Here is a 23,704-nt window from a genome sequence, read left to right as displayed (position 1 = left end):
TTAACTAACTCAAGATGGTTCAAGTTAAGTGTAGAGTGTATATATACATGTATGTTGAGTATAATCAAGTAAGTGGAATCATTCAATATCAATGTAAGGCGTAAAAATTCTCTCACTATAACAGAATTCTCTCCTCTTCTCTTCTCTTTCATTTCGTGCAGTTACTTCTCCTTCAAGCTATCTTCTTCCTTAAGTTTTCTCTTCATTTCATCTTAGTAATTCAAGCTCCTTCAATGGAGTTATCATGGTATCAGAGTCTATCACGATTGTAGATTAGTATCGAGGGAAAATTATTGTTCATAGTTTCCAGAAATTGCTTAGATTCGAAGAAAATTGAGTCCAGTCAAAATTAAGCATAAATAAGTAGAGTTATTGATTTCAAGTTCATTCAAAGGTTAAAATCATGACGAGTGTAACTACAGAAGGATCACAATCTCTAAAAACTGGAAACAATTGTATGAACAACACTTTAAATGAAACAAATGGAACTACAAGCACTAGAGCGACAAATGCATCAGTTCCAGTGATAAATCACACTTATCCTTTGTACCTACAGTCAACAGATACACCAGGTAGTTCTCTAATCACTATGCAACTGATTGGTTCAGCAAATTATGCCTTATGAAGTAGATATAAGAGAATTGGATTGATAGGAAAAGGAAAACTAGGCTTTGTTGATGGCAGATATCCAAAAAGTAGTTTTTCTGCAGAGCTTCATGATCTGTGGGAGAAGTGCAATGCTGTAGTACTCTCATGGATCATGAGTGTTGTCTGACTTGGTTTACTTAGTAGTGTAGTGTATGCATGTGATGCTCGCAAAGTCTGGTATGAGTTTAAAGAAAGGTTTGGTAAGATCAATGGATCTTAAATATTTCACCTACATAAAGAAATTCACACTTGCACACAAGGAACCATGTTAGTCTCAGATTACTTCTCAAAACTGAGTGATTTTTGGAATGAATTTGATGCAATTATTCCTTGTCCTGGTTGTCCATGCCCTGAATCAAAGAAATTTATTAAGCACTTTGAGTACCAAAGACTCCTACAGTTTCTTATGGAACTGAATAAGTCATATTCACAAGCTAGGGGTCAGATTCTCATTATGTCTTCCACTCCTAATTTGAACAAAGAAAATTCCTTAATAGTTGATCAGGAAAGTCAGAGGAACCTAGCTAGTGCTGCTCATGTGAGTCTAGGATCTGGCACTATTGAAGGAACAACACTGTTTAGTCACAAAGGGAGTGGTATTGGAGGTGGTGATGTAGGTGGTATTGGTCCAAGTGTAGGTGGTGTTGCAACAGGCAATGGTCACTATGGTAATCATTTTCACAAACCACAGAAGCAGTTTACAATATGTGAAATGTGTGGTTATAAAGGACATACTAAGGAGAAATGCTTTAAGATAGTTGTCTATCCACCAGGTTGGAAGACAAGAAGGAAGAACGGACCACATGCTAATCAAGTTGCACTCAAGCAGCCTATAGCACACATGGCTGCAAATCCAGTACAACCTAGATAAATGCAAACATGTTCCTAAGAATAATAGGAATAAAGTTCATTTGCCTATTAGTAGTGTGGTGCCAGTATCTCATGTTGGAGATTAAAAAATCTTTAAGGATCATCTCATCACCAATGTTCTGTTTGTCCCAGAGTTCAAATACAGTCTTCTATCTGTATCTCAACTTACAAAAGAAATAAAGTGCTCGGCATTTTTCTTTCCTGATTTCTGCATTTTTCAGGATCTTTACACTGAACAGGTCAAGGGGATTGGTAAAGAAGAATGTGGAGTTTACATACTAAGAGAAGGAGGGTCTCATCAGACTCAAGTCCAAGTTCAACCAATAAGGGAAGTTGTTAATACTGCTAGTTCAGCTGAGTCTAGTTTTTTGTGGCATAAGAGATTAGGACATGCTTCTGTTGATATAATAAAGAGGCATGTGTTTTTTTAGAACTTCACTATCTGCAAATCACTCTCATTGTACTGTTTGTCCCTAGTAAAACAACCAAAGTTGTTATTTCTTATGAGTACTCATGTTTCACATTCTGTGTTTGAACTTATGCACTGTGACTTTGGGGACCTTATAGAGTTCCTACTTACAATAATAAAAGGTACTTTGTAACCATTGTCGATGATTTCTCTAGATATACTTGGGTGTTCTTCATAACTTCCAAGTCTAATACTATTGTAGTTCTGAGACAGTTTTTGACTCAAGTTAGAAATGTGTTCTCTACCACTGTGAAAACTCTTAGAACTGATAATAGGGGAGAATTCTTTAGTTCTGAATGTCAAACTATGCTTAATGAATATGGGATAATACATCAATCATCATGTGTGTACACACCTCAGCAGAATGACATTGCTGAGAGGAAACACAAAACAATACTTGACATGGCAAGAGCCCTTAGGTTTCAGGATTCTGTTCCTTTGAGGTTCTGGGGTAAATATGTCCTAACTGTTGTATATATTATCAACGGAAAAGGCTCAAATATGCCATCGAACTATCAGAAATGGCTCATTTATGCCACTCGTTGAAAGTTTGGCTCAAATATGCCACTGCCGTTACCTTTTTGGCTCATCCATGCCATTATTCACTAATGGTGGTTTTAAAATACCAGATATGCCACGTGGCAAAAATTTATTGGTCCACGTCACTTAAATGAAAACCAGCCAAAATAAATCCTAATTAAACCAACGGAAAAGGCTCAAATATGCCATCGAACTATCAGAAATGGCTCATTTATGCCACTCGTTGAAAGTTTGGCTCAAATATGCCACTGCCGTTACCTTTTTGACACTCAAATAATAATAATAATAATAATAATAATAATAATAATAATAATAATAATAATAATAATAATAATAATACAAAATTCAGTTAGAATACTTTTTTTTTACAACCATGGTGTCCGGCCAGATGGAAAGAAATCACCTAGTATTTTTGCCTTTGCTAAAATTTGAACATGAGATCTCATGCTTCATTGACCACTAGACTGACACGCTTGAGTGCCACTTAGAATGCATTTTATCTTCAATCATTTCATCAGCCTTATTACTTCAAATTTGCTTTTTGACAAATCAACATTGACGAGATTACAATTATGTTATATTGCTCAAATATATCTATGAACGATATATATAAGGTAATTAAAATTTTACTTGATTTTAAACTCCTAAATTTAGTACTTCATATATATAGTCAGGCCTCTCTATAATATCATCTTTATATAACAACTCACTATAAAAATCAATTTATTATCGAATTCAAATTTTATGTTATATTTTTCACTCTATAATAACTTTTTACCTACGGAAAAAGGTTTAAAAAATGTTCTTAACACATTAGAAATGACTCAAAATGTTCTCCTTTTATTTATTGGATCAAATTTGCCCTATCTTCCACCGATCAAAAATGTCCTTATATGTATTCGAAATGACTCAAAAATGTCTTTCTTCGGTTATATGACATTCAAAAATGATTCAATCATATGATTTTTTTAATTTTTTTTTTGAAAAAGTAAACAACCAGTATAACGTAATTTGAAAATAACAAGGCACAAAGTGGCTCTAAAAATTCGTCGTAACTGGAAAATGTAGAAGTTTGTCAACAATTATTTGTTTGAACGATTATTTTATAGTGCTTTAATTTGGACACGACCAACAATGATGAAGGTGCAAACAGTTGAGCTATTTGAGCAGTGGCATAAATAAGCGGAGTGTCAAAAAGGTAACGACAGTGGCATATTTGAGCCAAACTTTCAACGAGTGGCATAAATGAGCCACTTCTGATAGTTCGATGACATATTTGAGCCTTTTCCGTTGGTTTAATTAGAATTTATTTTGGCTGGTTTTCATTTAAGTGACGTGGACCAATAAATTTTTGCCACGTGGCATATCTAGTATTTTAAAACCATCGTTAGTGAATAATGGCATGGATGAGCCAAAAAGGTAACAACAGTGGCATATTTGAGCCAAACTTTCAACGAGTGGCATAAATGAGCCATTTCTGATAGTTCGATGGCATATTTGAGCCTTTTCCGTATTATCAATATAATTCCCTCCAAACTACTCAAATTCAAATCTCCTTTTGAGTTGTTGTACTCATACCTTCTATCACTCAGCCATATCAGAGTTTTTGGCTGTCTATGTTATGCTTCCTGTCCCAAAGTTCTTGATAAATTCTCATCCAAAGCTATACCAGTTGTCCCACTTGGTTATTCCTCCACTCAAAAAGTTTACATCCTATATGATCTACATAACAAAACCTTGTTTGTTAACAGACATGTGGGGTTTCATGAAGAACTGTTTCCTTTCAAACATATGCAAACCTCATCTAATCCTATTTTTCTTATATTAAAACTCTTGTCTCCTACTTTATCTCCTGAATCAACCCAAACCATCACCTAGTCTATCTGGTTCTTCAAGCTCTATATCACACCAAAATCTAGCACCTTCTAGTCCTACTCACTCAGATCACTTTGAACCAAATCCTCATTAGACTGCAGAACCAAATCCACTTCCACCTCCAAATGAAGAACCAGCCCAAAATTCTATCCCAATACCTTTCTCTATAGCAATCAGTCTTCTAGAACTGTCAAACCACCCATATGGATGAAATATTATATAACCACCTCCATAAAAGACTCTTGTCTATATCCATTCTCTGATCATGTGTCCTATAACCACCTCTCACATTCATATATGCATGCCTTGTCTGCTTACTTAGCTTATATTGAACCTTGCTCATTCAAAGAAGCATCAGCTGATCCTAAATGGGTTCAAGCAAAGCAGCTAGAGATTGCAGCTTTAGAAGACAACAAAACTTGGAGTTTAGTGGATTTGGCTCCAGGAAAGAAGCCTGTTGGATGCAGGTGGATTTATAAAGCTAAATCCAAGTCTACTGGTGAGATAGAGAGATTCAAATCTAGACTTGTTGCTAAAGGATACAGTCAAAAGGAGGGCCTAGATTATGGAGAGACATTCAGTCCTATTGCCAAAATGGTCACTATCAGGTCAGTTGTTGCTATAGCTGCTGCTAAACACTAGTTTATCTACCAAATGGATGTTCATAATGCATTTTTAAATTATGATCTACTAGAAGAAGTGTACATGCAAGTTCCTGAAGGGTTTTCTAGACAGGGGGAGTCTCATAAGGTTTGCAAACTACATAAATCACTGTATGGGCTTAAACAGGGCCCTAGACAGTAGAATTTGAAATGAACTGAATCCTTGGTGCATATGGGGTTTCAACAGAGTCACTATGATTATTCTCTATTCACAAAGAAGTCTAATAGTGACGTTGTGATCATTCTAGTCTATGTAGATGATCTTTTGATAACTGGTAACAATCCACACATGTTATGTGACACTAGAATGGATTTGTAGAAGAGGTTCAAAATGAAAGACTTGGGTGAACTCAAGTTCTTTCTAGGTATTGAATATGCAAGGTCAAGTAAAGGGATCATATTATCTCAAAGGAAGTATGCTCTAGAGTTAATAGCAGAATCAAGGCAAAATTGTTGGTACACCTCTTGAACTAAATCAGAAGTTAACCTTAGTCCAATATGATCAGTGCATCTCAAGTAGCAGCACCGAGAATGGTCAAACAATAAATAAGCAAGAGTCTCAGGATGATGATCAATGCTCTCCAGGTAAAAGCACTAAGAGGGACCAAGCCATGAATGATCAGATGCTACAGGATCTTAGTAAGTACCAGAGATTAGTAGAAAGACTACTATATCTCACTATGACCAGACTAGACTTGGCATTCTCAGTTCAGGTGCTAAGTCAGTATATGCATTGTCCAAAAACTTCACATATGGAAGCAGTACTCAGAGTAGTTACATATGTAAAAGAGGCACCAAGATTAGTCTTGTTCATGCCTGCTGAGGACACTACTAAGTTGTCAGCCTATTGTGACTCAGATTGGGGTGCATGTTTGGAGACTAAAAGATCAATTACAGGGTATCTAGTCAAATTTGGAAGAGCATTGGTATCTTGGAAGTCAAAGAAATAAGGAATTGTGTCAAGAAGCTCTGTTGAAGCTGAGTTTATTAGCATGGCTACATGTCCAGCTGAGGTAACTTGGTTGATTGGACTATTTAGAGAACTTGGAGTACAAGTTGAAGTACCCGTAAGAATGGTGAGTGACAGCAAAGCTGCTATTCAAATTGCAGCCAATTCTATATTTCATGAGAGAACTAAGCACATAGACATTAACTGCCATTTTGTGAGAGAGAATTTGTCAAGGGCTGCTAAAAAATGAATATGTGCACACTAATGATCAACTAGCAGATTTACTAACAAAGGGACTAGGGAAAGCACAACATCAGTACTTGCTCAATCAACTTGGAGTAATGAACCTATTCTAACCATGAGTTTGAGGAGAAGGGTTAGCATGAGTAGATATTATGCAAGCTACTATGGTTAGGTTGTTAGAACTAACTATCCTAGATGGTTAGGTAGTTAGAGTTAACTAACTCAAGATGGTTCAAGTTAAGTGTAGAGTGTATATATACATGTATGTTGAGTATAATCAAGTAAGTGGAATCATTCAATATCAATGTAAAGTGTAAAAATTATGTTACTATAATAGAATTCTCTCCTCTCCTCTTCTCTTTCATTTCGTGCAATTACTTCTCCTGCTATCTTCTTCCTTAAGTTTTCTCTTCATTTCATTTTAGTAATTCAAGCTCCTTCAATGGAGTTATCATATATGTCATTAAAAATATGATTCTGTGTTTTCTGAAAGTTGTTTGCAGCGCGCTGCTCACCAGCGTTGGAATACACCTTTCTCCAATAACCAACGTCTTATGAAAGCATTGGAATAATACTTTTATCTAATAACCAGTGTCTTATGGAAGCGTTGGAATAACACGTTTTTCTATTTATTACTGTTTGTTGTGTTTTTCCAGTATTTGGAGTGAACTTATTCATTCATAGAAGCTGACATTTTCCCTAATTTTCTTTCCTCTCTGTCTTGCTGTTATTCTTGGAAAGTGAAATTAAGTTAATGAACTTAGGATATATGTTACATACTAGATTAGGCTTGCCCGTGCAAACACAGGCCCAACATTTTAAATGAATCTCAATAGCAAGAAATATCAAAGATCAGAAAATGGAGAATATAATGGTTAATAAAGTTGATACAATAATAGAAGTGCATGGGGAATATCCTCTCACAGGGTTGTTGATGAGTCTACATAAAGGAACAGATGATATCACTGGTAGGATTGGGCTCATTGAGTCCTGGAACAAAGGTCAATGCGGCCATCTGCTAAGTTCTTCACCGTACATGAATTCTAGCATATTCTTGAATGCTTCAAGAGGAACATCTTTTATGCAGATCATTGAAGAAACACTCCCCGTCATTCCGTTTATAAATAGCTGCCAATTCAAAAAAAATTCAGAGTAGTCTAAAAGTGATGCAGAAGAAAAATTTAACTACTCACATAACACAACTAAATTTTTTGATGTTATTTGCACAGTATAAAATCAAAAACTTGGAAGAAATAACTATTCAACTTATCCATTAAAGCAATATTTGAGTGTTGATTTCTCAATAGAACTCAGAGTAAAATCTCTCATTAATTGGTTTAACCGTTGTTTCAAGATAACAGTGCACAATATTTCTCTGTAGTTCTGTAATTTCACACAGATTTTAAATACATTGATAGCAAAGAGCAATATGTGAGCATATATTTTTCTTCAATGTCTCTTTACTACTGTAGGAGATACGCCAAGCAACCTTTTGCCTTTCTATTGTTGTGAAACCATATTTTGCGCGACATCTGAGTGAACGATGGTTGTTCCAAAGTGCACACATATATTAACAGTGAGTGCAACTGTAAACTAAAAATAGTTCTAAAATAATTTTCTTCTACAAAGTGAACCATGTATCTCAATACAGGAAGTGAACAAACTGAAAACAAGAGACCTTTCTGGAAGCGTGTCAAAAATTTGAACTGCATGATGCCAATATCAGTTGATCAATAATAATATTCATCACCATGGAACTAGCCATCAACCGAGAATTATATGCCCATTGGAGATTACTTACTACACCAGAGAAGACTTTGTTTCACAAGTTTTTGATCATATATTATCAAGGGAAGGGGCAGTCACTAAGTTCAAAATTTTGGAAGTGATAAGTTGGAAAGGAAAAATAAATGTTACCATATCTCCAACTCTGACCGGCTCATATGTTTTCTCCAAGTAGTTCACTATCATTTTACAATCATCTGATTCTCTCTGTAAGGGAGAAAGATAACAACCGAGTTTCTTGTAACGCTCAAATAGAGGGTCATTATAAGTGTAGAGCTAGATCTGTCTACTATAAAACGCGTGCCAGAATTGATCTCTTGAATAGTTTCATGGGCTTCAAGTCTGTCGTTTCCCATGAGCATCAGCTCTTCTTCTAGTAGCACGTGCATGCTCTCGCTACAAAGTGAAGCTATCAGCAGTGTCGACAAAATTTACTGTAAGCATAGTAAAATCAAGTAATGCCATAAACGACCAAAACAACCAATTCAATCAATAATGCAAAGACCAAATCCTGTAATAGCACACTGATCAACAACCAAATACAGCAAATTTCACATCCAATCTTACTGTCGATGTTTTTTTTGTTTGTTTTATATTTTGTTCTCCCTCATTGTCGTTGGCATTCTCCCAGTTTTTGCTGCTAAATACTTGCCCTTATTTTCCAACTTAACTAACAAAACTACTAAGGATATAAAAAAAAAAAAAAAAAAAAAGTCTAAAATAATCCTTTTGATTTGCAGAATTGTTACTTTTGCATTCTGTTAAAATATCTATGCTAGTATTGCCTTTTTTCTTGAAAACTAACATCTCTATTTGTGCCAATTAAAATTACAAAAGTGCCACTGGACAATTAATTTAACCATCTCTCTTTTACTAGCTCCCTCCCTTAGTAGGAACCACGTCGAAGACGTTTAATTTTAGCTTTTCATTTTTCAAGTAAATCAAACTTTAAGATTCATTTCTCCCATTCTATCCCTCTTCTATTTTATATTTGAGTCAGCTGCTCCATTCTAACAGTTATTACGTAGGGAAAACACGTATATGGAGTGTTAGAACTAATGTACATCCATAATGGATGATACATAAGTTTTAATTTCACGAATGAACCAAGTGTAACTCCGTTGTAATTTCAAAAAAAAAAAAAAAAAAAATTCTACCTAAAAATGTAAAAAACATATTGTATAAATATTTACAAGAGAATATTACATAGTGTTGCTAACCAGTTCTCAAATCCACGATTAATTTATCTCAATAATGCTTATCGAGTACTCTCTGGGTCCCATTTTATGTGAAGATGCTTGTCTGAAGAGATAAATAATTTTTTCTTTAACTACAATTTTTTTTAACTTTTTTATATATTTTGAATCATAAGCTATGTTGGCTTGTATTACTTTTTGTGTAACTTTCAAAAATGTAAATTTTCATTTTAATTTTCTTTCCGATCGAATCTATACCCGAATTCGTAGTTAAACTTAAGTGTTTGACCCTCGTAGAACCCCATCACATATATTAGCACCGAGAGATTGCTAATTATCCATTGGCTTTGATTGTTAATGATGGCCATTACGTAGGGGTGTAGAGAAAGCTGAAGAAAAATTAAATTGGCCGGGGAGACCTTCTGCTAGCCCAAAATCGTTAGCTAAGATCGGAAGATTCAACTAAAGAAGAAGAAGTTATGGAAAGGAAGTGTTTACTTCAGATGGCTTGAATTGGGTTGATTACAAATGACTAGGGTCACCCAAATTTATATTTGTGTAGGGATGATTGTAGAAATTATTCTAGATACATGTACAAGAAAAATCTAATAAACTTTAGCTTCTACCACTACTCTAGAATATTGTTATAGAATAATTAGCGAGCTGTAAATATATTTCCTTCCATATATAGGTTACACAATTATAGGAGCAGATCAATAGGATATTTTCCTTTAATTGTTTTGATTAGTATTCTTAAATAGAACCTTATGTACATGTATAAATACCTTGAATTCATGAATAGAAAAGTACAACTTAATTCTTCCACTTGATTACATGTATATCTAGATTTTTCTATAAGATAATTATCCAAGATCCTACACTAGACTATTCTAGATAGCTTACTAAATATCTAGGATTTTTTGTAGAGCTTTTGACCAAAATCATCCTTATAGTTTCACCACAACTTTCACTACATCCTTATAATATTTCACTTAATGGAAAACTTCCTTTAAGTTTTCCAAAGAGAACCAAAAACATCCCTCTGTTAAATATTTCATCTACTTTTAACAGAATCTTTATTACTCACGTGAGCCCTCCCTGTTTCTATTCCCCCTTTTCTCACAAAATCTTCTCTCCTTCCTTCTTTCAAGAAGAGAAACATGACTTTTCTGGGAAGCTAGAGAAAAGGGTTTGTAATGGTTATATTACTTATTCTTCGGTGAAGCTTCTTCTTTTCATTGGAAACACAGAGATGGTGCTATTACCGATGAAGATGGTAAGAATCATTCACTTCATCCCTCCGTTTCGATCTATTAACATTCCCAATCTCCAATCGTAGAAATCAGTCCTGAACAAGTATTCAAGATTCAAACTTGAAAACAAAAAGAAAGATCACCAAGTATACGGTGTTTTTTTATTGATTTGCTGGTTTTAGTACAAGTTTGTTAGTTTCTAATTCAAGTTTGACTTCAAGTAAAGATTTGATAGTAGCCTTGTGTCATTGTCTGAAAGGTTATCTATTATGTTTTCAAGTTGAAATCTCTACCATTCTATGCATTTATCTTGGGTACAATCATACAAGATAACAATCTTATTGGACCGAAAGTTTTTGCAAAATTTAATAACTTTTGACGACATTGTTAACAGATAAATAATTGATATTACTAGAACTAAATAGAGATATTAGTAAGAAAACTAAACAGTTAATGAGTAACAATGGAACAACTAAATAATTGTGTTTAAATTCAAGACTTTGGTCTTTGTAATATGAGGGCGTGTTGCCTGAGGAATGATTCTACACATTCTCGCCGAAGAAAGGCAATGAACTTGTGCGGTTTAAGGGTTTTGTCGAAGTCAACGACGAGATTTAGCGGAGAAACAATTCTCATCTAGGTGACAGGACGATCGATGAGGTGAGAAGTTATAATGAGATTAAATATAACTAAAAGGTATATGCTAAGATAGTGCAGAGCACTAAACTTTGGTTTTATTTTAGGGAGAATGGTCAAAATTGTACCTAACCTATTCAGTATGTTTTACTTTTACGCTTCGTCTATCTATTGGCCCCTCAAAGCCTAACCTATTGCTTTTTAGCCTAAAATTACCCTTCTTCCTTATGGAAAAATCTGCGAATCTCTACATAATTTTGTGAAAAAATTGGTTCATGTGGAAAATACTAGCCCTACGTGCCAAATAGACTCGTGCAAAATTTCCAAATACGTATTGTTTTTTTTCCTCTTATTTCAAGTAGATCATAATATAAGTAGTCACACCTTTCTGGTTGTTTGAATAAAATTATAACAAATCAAAAGCAAACAAAAGTTCGCTATAACAATGAGCATGTATTGGCGGTTCTTAACAACTTTAGCCATTACTGCTTTCTTTTCTTTCCCTGCTTACGCTTATGATAACAACCCTCTACAGGACATATGTGTTGCATTTAATGACTCTACGGCTTCAGGTAAATCAACGGACAAGAAAATGAAGATCAAAATTGCGACTACTAGTATGACGGGTACGTGAGACTATCTACTAGTCTTCTATCCTAATATGAGTCCTCCATAGCCTCTTATCTAAGGTCATGTCCTCGGTAAGCTGGAATTGCGTCATGTCCTGTCCTAGGACCTCTCCCCAATACTTCTTCAGCCTACCTCTACCTCTTCTGAAACCGTCCATAGTCAACCTCCCACACCTCCGCACTGGGGCATCTGTGTCTCTCCTCTTAACATGCCCACACCATCTCATCCGTGCTTCCCGCATCTTGTCCTCCACTGATGTCACTCCCACCTTATCTCAGATATCTTCATTCTTAATCCTATCTCGCTTGGTATGCCCGCACATCCATCGCAACATTCTCATTTCCGCAACCTTCATCTTCAGGACGTGCGAGTTCTTGACTGCCCAGCACTCCGCCCCGTACAACAAAGTCGGTCTCACTACAACCTTGTAGAACTTGCCTTTAAGCTTTAGTGGCACCTTCTTATCACACAACACTTCTGAAGTGAGCCTTCATTTCATTCACTCTGCACCAATACAATGCGTGACATCATCGTCAATATCCCCATCTGCTTGTATAATAGACCCAAGATACTTGAAATTTCCTTTCTTTTGGATAGCCTGGGTACCCAGCCTCAGTTCCACGCTAGCCTCGTGTGTCTTGTCTCTAAACTTGCACTCCATGTACTCTGTCTTGGTCCTACTCAACTTAAACCCTTTAGACTCCAAATTTTGTCTCCAAACCTCCAGCTTAGCATTCAATCCGTTGCGGGTCTCGTCAATCAGGACTATGTCATTCGCGAATAACATGCACCATGGCACCTCACCTTGAATTTGCTGCATCAAACCATTCATCACCAAGGCAAATAAAAAAGGGGTAAGAGCTGATCCCTGATGCAACCCCATCTCCACTGGGAAGTGTTCTTAGCCTCCTCCCACTGTTCTAACCCTGGTCTTGTCTCCCTCATACATGTCCTTTATTGCCCTAATGTAAGCCACTGGTACACTTCTAACCTCCAAGTATCTCCATAAAACCTCTCTTGACACTTTGTCGTAAGCCTTTTCTAGGTCAATGAAAATCATGTGTAAGTCTCTCTTCCTCTCCCTATACTGCTCCACCAATCTCCTCACAAGATGAATGGCTTCTGTAGTCGAGCGCCCGGCATGAATCCGAACTGGTTCTCTGAAATGGACATGCCTCTCCTCACCCTCATCTCCACCACCTTTTCCCACACTTTCATAGTGTGACTTAGCAACTTGATGCCTCTATAGTTGTTGCAACTTTGAATGTCGCCTTTGTTCTTGTACAAAGGAACCATCGTACTCTACCTCCATTCCTCGGGCATCTTCGTCGTATTAAAAATGACATTAAACAACCCAGTCAGCCACTCCAAACCTGCCCTGCCTACACTCTTTCAAAACTCCCCAGGGATCTTGTCAAGCCCAGTCGCTCTTCCTCTACGCATCCTACGAACAACTCTCTTAAACTCATCTACCTTTATACTCCTACAATACCCAAAATCGCGACGCCTCTCAGAGTACTCCAAATCTCCCAACACAATGTCTCTGTCACCTTCTTCATTCAAGAGTTTATGGAAGTATGACTGCCATCTCCGTCTAATGAGAGCATCCTCCACTAATACTTTGCCATCCTCGTCCTTGACGCACTTTACTTGATCCAGATCCCATTCCTTCCTCTCCCTTACCTTGGCTAGCCTGAACAACTTCTTATCCCCGCCTTTGTCCTCTAGTTCTGCATATAGGCGTTCAAAAGCTGCCATTTTTGCCACCGAAACTGCCAACTCTGCTTCCTTTCTCGCAATCTTATACCTTTCCCTATTCGTCCTCTTTCCCCCCTCGTCTTTGCTATCTACCAACTTCGCATACGCCACTTTCTTTTCTTCCACCTTCCCTTGGACTTCTCCATTCCACCACCAGTCCCCTCGGTGCCCACCATGATGACCTCTCGAGACCCCCAGTACGTCTCTAGCTGCTTCCCTAATACAGTTGGCCGTCCTATCCCACATACTGCTCGCGTCCTCTCTACTCTCCCAAGCCCCCATATCCATTAACTTCTCCCCCATCTGCTGGCACTAGACGAAGTCAGACTCCCCCACCTGATCCTCTGCCGGTCATCCGCGACCCTCTTTTTCTTCTTCCTCTTAATCTCCGAATCCATCACTAAGAGCTTATGCTGGGTCGTAAGGTTCTCACTCGGAATGACCTTGCAGTCTTTACAAAGACCTTTATAATCTTTCCAAAGGAGCAAAAAGTTTATCTGCGTCGCAGCCGTCGAACTACGGAAGGTTATCAGGTGCTGCTCCCTCTTCGGAAAACTCGAGTTGGCTACCACCAATCCAAAAGCTTTTGCAAAATCCAGGAGTGCGACCCCTCCTCCGTTTCTATCCCCGAAGCCAAAACCACCATGCTCATCGTTATAGCTCCCCGTAGATGACCCAGTGTGTCTATTGAAATCTCCTCCAATGAATAACTTCTCGGTGGGCGGTATACCTCCCACCACTTCATCCAAATCCTCCCAAAAACGCCTCTTCTCTTCCTCGTCCAAGCCTGCCTGTGGTGCGTAAGCACTAATAATGTTTAATGTAAACCCTCCCACGACCAACTTAATCGCCATCATCCGATCATTGACCCTCTTAACCTCTACCACCTGGTCCCTTAGCTCACTATCTACTAAACTGCCTACCCCATTCCTATACATCAACTTACCGGAGAATCATAACTTATACCCATCCACATCCTTAGCTTTAGATCCTACCCATTTGGTCTCTTGGACGCAAGCTATATTAATCCTCCTCTTCTTAAGAATATTAACTAGCTCTATGGACTTCCCCGTCAAAGTCGCAATATTCCAGGACCCTATTCTCAACCTAGACGTTCCCTGAACCCACTTACCACCCCTAACCCTAGCCCCCGTCCCCGACCGAGAACATGACCCTAGTCTACCATCGATCATTAAAGCCACTAAGGCAAATATGAGCTGCTCAAACATTTATCTAAAAAAAAATAGGAATAAACACTAAAGTACAAGTTAGCAAGAAACTATAGGCAAGTCGGGCCACTACGCCAAGAATGATAGCACTATAAGTGAGAGGAAATCATAGTAAAGAATATTAGATAATATTATTTGTAATTATATATATTTAATTTATGAGTTACAAAAATATTACTATAATATAGGATTCTATCTACTTAATACTTCTTTGAAATTGATGTTTTCGGTATTTTTTTTCTTTTTTTCCCATATAGAAAACATGTTACGACTAAGATTATCCAACATTAGATATTAAGTAATCATATATTTTTTTATTGTCACTTACAGATACAAAAGTATTGAAGATCATCCCTAAACAAAATTAATATCAATCAGTTTTAAGAATATTTAGTTATTAATTTTAAAAAATTAGGTTGATCACAAAAATAAGATATAATAATATTTTCTATTAAAGACATACATAAAAAAAGTACATACAAACAATCCATAAATAAGTATATATTTATTCGCCAATCTGCACCCATGCTTCCCACTTGCAAAAGATAATCAATTGATTTTATGATGGTTATTCCTTTTTTTCTCATCCTCCTGTTTTATTTAAGCATATCCGTATTGTTTCCACAAACTATCCTAACCGATGGTCATTCAACATTGAGTTTATCACAAAAAAAACACTTTTTTTTTTACTTAAAAGTCATCCAACTTAAAGTTTATCACACAAAAAAGTACTTTTCCATTTTTTGTTATGTAAAGGGGTGTTCATGGTTCGGTTTGACTCGGTTTTTTGTTCAAACCAAACCAAACCAATTAAGTCAGTTTTTTCTATTCAAACCAAACCAAACCATTATAGTATAAATTCTATCGGTTTCGGTTTTGTCGGTTTTATCGGTTTGGTTCGATTTTTGCGATTTTTTTCGGATTTTAAGAATGTATTAATACAAAGAATCTTTGAATCGAATGGTAACTAATTAGGCTCTGACCGTGATCCATTCAAATCTAAGAATCTTCTTAATTAATTCATTAACTTTATTTAGGTATAGGCCTATGGCTATGTATAGGAATTACATAAACATAACATCTACCTTTTATGATTTTAGTTATCTCCCTACATATAGCCTTTTGATATTACGCAGTCCCTCCGGAATTTTTGATATCTAGACTCATCATGTTTATGAAGCATTGAGAAGAAAGCACATGAGTTGAAATGGAAAATGATAAAAAGAAAGACAAAGTCATCTACCCAAACTTTTTAAATTTCAATTGCCATTTTTTTCCCTTTAATTTGGTATGGATAAAATGCTAGCTTATTAGTAGTAATTTAGAAAATTTCTTTTTATTTTACCTTAAACTTAAATGGGATACACTCTTCTTTCTAATTATTTGAATCTGCATTGGACTTGGAACGAGCCAAAATTTTGAAGAAGATATATATATATATATATATAATATGTATGTATCTATCGGTTTGGTTCGGTTTTGGTTCGGATTTTTTTGGTTTAACACCAAACCAAATTTTATCGGTTTTTTAAAATGTAAAACCAAATCAAGTCAAACCAAGCCGGTTTTCGGTTTATTAAGTTGGTTTGACTCGGTTTACCAGTTCGGATCGATTTTTCGGTCTCATTTGAACACCTCTATGTAAAGGTCATTCAACTTAAAGTTTGTCACACAAATAAAACTTATTTATTTTTTGTTATGTAAAAGTCATCCAACTTAAATTTTATTACACAAAATTACTTTTCTATCTTTTATCACGTTAAAGCCATCCAACTTTGGCAAGTTAACTACAAAGTATATGTCACCTGAATTCTTATACTTTGTATCAAAAATATGACATGACACTTCAATATACAAAAGTGACTTTTATGTGAGAAACTCAAAGTTAAATAACAATCAGTGAAATTTACTTGTCTATCGCCATTGAAATGCCTGTAAATTATAATATTTTATATTTTAATATTTAGTGCCTAAAATGAAGGAGTTTGAAATCAATTCAAAAAACAATAGAATGTTGGATAAAATTCTATCATTTATTGTCTAAAATAAAGGAGTTTGAAATCAACACAAATAAACAATAGAATGCCATTGAAATTATTATCCCTAAAATATAGGAGCACCACTATAGATGACAACTATACGGCTAATACCTTATGGTAATTGATTCTAACTGGCAATTGATAAGTTATGCTATTATGAGTTTTGATGATTTGACAAACTAATTCGAGGAATCAGATATGTTTTTAGAGGAACCAGATGGAATCAGGTTCTAGGCAGTGCAAGTCAACTCTACAGCTGTAAAGTTCATGACACTATACCAACTAAGAGCAGTTTAGCAGCAGCATAACTACAGTAATGAAATGTCACTTTCATATCAACCCACTTGGTCATGATTTGAAAAACTCATTCGAGGAACCAGATAGGTGTTACACCTTGGAAATTTCCCGTTAATGTACAGTGAATGGACTAACGAAGGGCACGACGTATACAATTTTTTTATAAGTAAGAAATAGCATTTGATGATCCTAATCAAAATTTTAAAGACATTTGAGGTGATGGAAGAAGGTTGTCAAGGAAAGCTAGGGATATGTTGTGTGTTGGGTAAGAATTACGAGTGACAAGTTAAGGATGGCATAATGATGTCTTGGAGCAGAGTGATAATGTCCCTTACATTGGTATTGAGGTGTTGAGAAAGTGTCAAGAAGGTTCCATAAGGATTGGAGATCAAACGAGTCAACGAGAACGAACTTCGGAAGGCTGGCATTATACGGCCAAACATACTAGCCGTATAAAACATACGGATCGTATGTCCAACCGTATGTTCTTCCCAGAATGAGGGTCTTCACTGGACCAAACATACGGTCCAGACATACGTTCAGTATAAAATATACGGACCGTATGTTGGTCCGTATGCTCGTGTCGGGTCAGATTTTAAAATGATATAAGGACCCCCTCCCTCATTTAATTCATTTCATTTCTCCTCTCCACACCTCAAGAACACTCCAGAATCCTCTTCACTCTTCACCCACAAGAACCCAAGAGGAATCTATGATCAACTTCATCAAACCCACAAAATCAAGTGTATGAAACATATCAAAGTTCATCTAAGCCAAGAAATTCCAATAGAAGTGGACTAGGGTTTTGGTGCAAGGAGAGAATTTCCACTCAAGGTTTATTCTTTCACTATCTAAGGTAAGTTTTATGGTATTTTCATATTGTTTGAGGTATTGTAAAGTTAAAACACTTGGATTGTATAAGGATGTAGAAAATGGGTCATGAATGCAAGAATAGTGTCATTTTTGAGTAGTAGTTTGGAGTGAATCATGAATATTGGTATGTTGTGATTGTAATTACATTATGAATGATGTTAAGAGCATGATAGAAATATTAAATGAGAATGAAGGTAGTGTTGTATTATGATCATGATTATGGATGACCTTGAGAGGAAATTGTGGGGATTGAATAATGATGAATTTGACGAAAGTTATTGGTGATGATATTATGAATGTTATTCTCGACGTTTGGGAGTTGATATGTAAATTGAGGAAAGTTGTATAAACAAAGGAAATGCTGCCTAATTTTCTCTAGCATTAGTAACACGTTCATATAATCGATTAGCTAATGTTGATGCGAATTCTCTTGAAGGTAGAAACACGAGCATCGAAGGAGAACGATCAAACGATAAAAATATTAAACGAAAGAGGTATGTAAGGCTAGTCCCTCCTTTCTAAGGCATGATTCTTATGGCACGATACTCCCTATCTCTTCATGACTTTCCTCCATCCCGAAAACTAAGAGTCAATCTTGGTAAAGAGCTTCACATGAGATAAGATAAGAGATATGTTACGAGTGCGATAATGATGATGATGAGTCTAAGCCTAAAGATTCTAAGACATATAGTATTATGTTTCTACAAAGCTAATGATCCTTGTTTTCATCCATTGATGTTGTTCATTGAATACACTCACCTTATATGCTAATTCCTTCAAGGTGAGGCAGAATGCTTATGAATATTCCATAATGGAATCGGGGGTTCACGACCTTACGTCACCCAGACAAATGTATAGTTTGTCTTGCGTTCTATGCATGATTCATAATAAGTATATGATGATGTTATTACACCGCGCCTACATGGCCGGGCAGACAGTGCTAAGGCGGGCAGCGTATATACCATGTCTAGATGGCATGGGCAGACACCACTAGTGGGCAGCATGATATGGTACCCCGAACGCGGGAGGCCTGGACGCGGGCTAATGATTATCACACCATACCTATATGGTCGGGCAGCTTATATATATATGCATACATGATATGATGGTGATTATGGAGTAAGCCAGCATGCATAATTTCTTTTATAGTTGATAGTCAGTTACAGGTTGCTCCTTATTTGATGCTTCCTTATTTCATTGATGTATTATTATTGTTTATGCCTTACATACTCAGTACAATGTTCGTACTGACGCCCGTTTTCTTTGGACGTTGTGTTCATGCCCACAGGTAGACAGGGAGGTGATCCAGACTCATCAGCAGGTTTACAGCAGCACTCCATTATTCCGGAGGTGCTTTTTGGTTTATTCTTTTGTGTATATATATGTACGTATTTTGGGCACGACGGGGTCCTGTCCCGTCCATATGTCTAGTACTCTAGTAGAGGCTCGTAGATACGCATGTGTGGGTAGTATGGTCTCACGATGCCCCTATTGTATATATATTATTTTGATAGGCGAAGGGCTTATGTGTATTAAGGTATTTATGTTTCCAAATGAAAAGTGATTTTCTTATAATTATGAGCACATGAATAGTAAAGAAGTGTATAATGAGTATGATGAGTGATAGAATGAGTGGTGCTCGGTGGTTAGCCCCGGGTACCCGTCATGACCCCTAGTCGGGTCTTGACAAAAGTGGTATTAGAGCAGTTCAGTCCTAGGAAGTGTCTACGAGCCGTGTCTAGTAGAGTCTTGTTTATGGTGTGTTGCGTGCCACACTAATAAACAGGAGGCTACAGGGCATTTAGGAAAAATGACCATTTTTCATCTTAAGAGATTGTGCGATAGAGCTGTGTTATAAGATTTGCTCCTCCTTAATAGTGTGCTATGATTTCAGAAATGCCGCCAAAGGGAAAAACTACAGCCGCCCAGAAGGGAATGGTTACGATGAAAAGGCGGGTAGAAAGAGAGCCGCCAATGAATATAGAAGAGGGTGAATCACTTAATGAGGCTCCATCTAATACTTCCTCCGCTCCGCCTATTATAGAAGAACAGGAAGGGGCTTTAGCTTCAGCTCCTATGCCTCCAGTTTCTCCACCGGCTACTTCGGGACAACAAATGACCGAGGCTATTAATCTATTGACGCAGTTAGTTGCCGCCTAGGCATAGCGGCAGAATGTGGGTTCAAGTGATCGGGCAGCTAGTACCCGAGCCCGTGATTTCATGAATTTGAATCCTCCGAAGTTTTTCAGGTCAAAGTCGGATAAAGACCTGCGAGGTTTTATTGATGAGATGCTGAGAACATTGAAGATTATTCATGCCTCCGAAACTGAATCTGTGGAGTTGGCATCTTATAGACTCCGGGATGTGGCGGTTTTATGGTACAATAATTGGCTATCATCAAGAAAAGAGAATGCGCCTCCTCTCATTTGGCAAGAATTTTTAGATGCCTTCATCCGCCACTATTTGCCACCCGAGGTTCGCCGAGCTAGAGCGGATAGGTTCTTAAATTTGAAACAAGGAAATATAAGTGCCCAGGAATATAGCCTTCAGTTTAATTCATTGGCTAGATATGCCCCGGCTATGGTGGCCGACATGGGAGATAGGGTGCGCAGGTTTGTGAGTGGCTTAGGGCCATATTTATTTAAGGATTGTTTGACGGCTTCATTGCAAGATGGGATGGATATTTCTCGCATTCAAGCCCATGCCCAGAACTTAGAAGGACAACAACATCCGCAAAGGGGTGATCGTGATATTGATAGAAGGCAAAGCAAGAGGGCCAGATCTATGGGGGTAGGAAGTGATTATAGAGGGGGATCAAGGCAGACATATTCTAGATATTCAGGCCAGTCGGCGACTAGTGCGCCTCCACGATTTGCAGGTAGGAGATTGGATCGCTTCTTTCGTTCAGCACAGGGTCAGAGTTTGAGGACCTCAGATTCTCAGTTTGGGGGAGATTATAGCCAGAGGAGAGACCCAGTACCGCGATGCGGCCAGTGCGGTAGACTACATTCCGGACAGTGTCGCCAAGGTTCAGATGCTTGCTATGCATGTGGTCAGGTGGGGCACATGATGCAAGATTGCCCGTCGATGAGTGGTAGAGTTGGGGTTCAGCCCACAGGATCAGCAGCTGGTTCCTCTTCAGTGCGCCCGGTAAGGTAGACTCCCCAGATTCCAGCAGGTTGAGGTAGAGGCAGAGGGGGAGCATCTACTTCAGGTGCCACTCAGCCCCGTATGTATGCTTTAGCGGGACGACAGGATCTTGAGTCCTCCCCGGATGTGGTTACAGGTACATTATCCGTATTTTCCCATGATGTGTATGCATTGATAGATCCGGGTTCTACCCTATCTTATATTACTCCGTATGTTGATGGTCGTATTGGGGTGAAACCTGAGCCAATTAAACCTTTTGAGGTATCTACTCCGGTTGGTGATCCCGTGATAGCTAGACAAGTGTATAAAAATTGTGTAATTGTGATATGCGACCGCCAAACTAAAGCTGATTTAGTTGAGCTGGAAATGTTAGATTTCGATGTGATTATGGGTATGGATTGGTTGGCTTCATGTTATGCTAATGTTGACTGCCGAATGAAAGTAGTTCGATTTAAATTTCCGGGAGAGCCCATGTTCGAATAGAAGGGTAATACAGCATCTCCAAGAGGTAGGTTTATTTCCTACCTTAAGGAAAGAAAGATGATAGCTAAGGGCTATATTTATCACTTAGTCCGAGTTCATGACATCGAAGCAAAGTCGCCAACTTTCCAATCCGTTTCGGTAGTGAGTGAATTTCCACATGTATTTCCAAATGAACTTCCAGGCCTTCCTCGGGAAAGAGAGATTGATTTCACTATTGATGTGTTGCCGGACACCAAGCCTATTTCTATTCCTCCTTACCGGATGGCTCCAGCAGTATTGAATGAATTAAAGGCACAGTTGAAAGATTTTCTTGAGAAGGGATTTATTTGACCCAGTTCATCACCATAGGGAGCACCAGTCCTATTCGTGAGAAATAAAGATGGTTCCCTACGAATGTGCATCGATTATAGACAGTTGAATAAGGTGACAATAAAGAACAAATATCCCCTTCCGAGAATTGATGATTTGTTTGATCAACTACAGGGTGCCAAGTGGTTTTCCAAAATAGACTTGTGGTCAGGTTATCATCAAGTGAGTGTTAGAGAAAACGATATTCTCAAAACAGCTTTTAGAACGAGATATGACCATTATGAGTTCGGGGTGATGTCGTTTGGGTTAACTAATGCTCCGACAGTGTTCATGAATTTGATGAATAATGTATTCAGGCCTCTCTTGGATTTATTCATAATAGTATTCATTGACGACATTCTGGTATACTCTCGCACAGAATCAGAACATGCAGATCATTTACGTATTGTTCTAAGGATTCTCCGAGCTCGAGAATTGTATGCAAAATTTTCAAAGTGCGAGTTTTGGCTGAATTCTGTAACATTTCTGGGTCATGTTATTTCAGATGATGGCATTCGAGTTGACACTCAGAAAATCGAAGCTGTGAAGACTTGGCCAAGACCTATGACGCCTACAGAGGTCCGTAGTTTTCTGGGATTGGCAGGGTACTATAGAAGGTTTGTAGAAGGATTTTCGTCTATTTCATCCCCATTGACGAAGCTAACCCAGAAGTGAGCTAAGTTTCAGTGGAATGATGCTTGTGAGCGTAGCTTCCAAGAGTTTAAGCACAGATTAACCTCAGCCCCAGTCTTGATACTTCCAGAAGGGCCAGATGGTTACGTTGCATATTGTGATGCTTCCGGTGTTGGGTTAGGATGTGTGTTAATGCAGCACGGTAAAGTCATTGCTTATTCCTCGAGACAGTTGCGGAAACATGAAAAGAACTACCCAACTCATGATTTTGAATTGGCTGCGGTTATTCATGCATTAAAGATGTGGAGACATTACTTGTATGGTGTGCATGTTGACATTTATACAGATCACAAGAGTCTTCAATACATTTTCAAGCAGAAGGAGTTGAATCTGCGGCAGAGGCGGTGGTTAGAACTATTGAAAGACTATGATATGAGCATTTTATACCACCCCGGAAAGGCAAATGTAGTAGCTGATGCGCTTAGCCGCCGATCGATGGGCAGCCTATGTGAAGTTCCTCTGGAGAAGAAAAAATTAATTCATGAGCTCTACCAATTAGCTAATCTTGGGGTACGTTTAGTTGATTCAGGTAGTGCAGGGATTGGTATTAATGATCCCACAGTTTCGTCCCTGAATATGGAAGTAAAAGAGCGTCAATATGAATATTATCAGTTGAGTCATTATAGAGATACATTTCATGAAAAATAGAAGTCTCCGTTTGAAACTTCTTTGGATGGAATTCTTAGATACCGAGGCAGGTTATGTGTTCCAAATGTTGCAGAATTGCGCCGTCAAATTTTAGAAGAAGCTCATTATTCTCGGTATTCTATTCACCCAGGTGCAACAAAGATGTATCATGATCTCAAGTTGATATATTGGTGGGATGGCATGAAAAGAGACATAGCAGAATTTGTAGCTCAATGTCTAAATTGCCAGCAAGTGAAAATCGAACATCAAAAGCCAGGAGGATTATTGCAAGCAATGGAAATCCCTACTTGGAAGTGGGAAGTGATCAACATGGATTTTATTGTGGGGTTACCTCGTTCCCGAGGCAAGTATGATTCCATATGGGTGATCATGGACAGACTCACGAAAGCGACTCATTTTCTTCTAGTTAAAACCACATACTCGGCAGAAG

At 37.6% G+C, this 23,704-nt stretch overlaps 1 protein-coding gene and 1 long non-coding RNA gene across 2 annotated transcripts; both read left to right on the top strand.

Moving 5' to 3' along the window:
- Positions 1-913: 913 nt before the first annotated feature.
- On the top strand, positions 914-5,044 carry LOC132644210 (uncharacterized). Its single transcript, XM_060360785.1, has 4 exons — positions 914-1,504; positions 1,740-1,933; positions 2,086-2,438; positions 4,725-5,044. The coding sequence occupies exons 1-4, from the start codon at positions 914-916 to the stop codon at positions 5,042-5,044; spliced, it is 1,458 nt and encodes a 485-aa protein (XP_060216768.1).
- Positions 5,045-10,242: 5,198 nt separating this feature from the next.
- Positions 10,243-19,463, top strand: LOC132599810 (uncharacterized). Its single transcript, XR_009567026.1, has 3 exons — positions 10,243-10,513; positions 11,662-11,752; positions 19,241-19,463. It is a non-coding gene; the product is annotated as an uncharacterized LOC132599810 (long non-coding RNA).
- The last annotated feature ends 4,241 nt before the right edge of the window (positions 19,464-23,704 follow it).

Source organism: Lycium barbarum, chromosome 6, assembly GCF_019175385.1.
Source record: "Lycium barbarum isolate Lr01 chromosome 6, ASM1917538v2, whole genome shotgun sequence".
Taxonomy (NCBI): Eukaryota; Viridiplantae; Streptophyta; class Magnoliopsida; order Solanales; family Solanaceae; genus Lycium; species Lycium barbarum.
The sequence above is the reverse complement of the archived record's forward strand: the minus strand, read 5'-3'. Positions and strand labels throughout refer to the sequence as shown.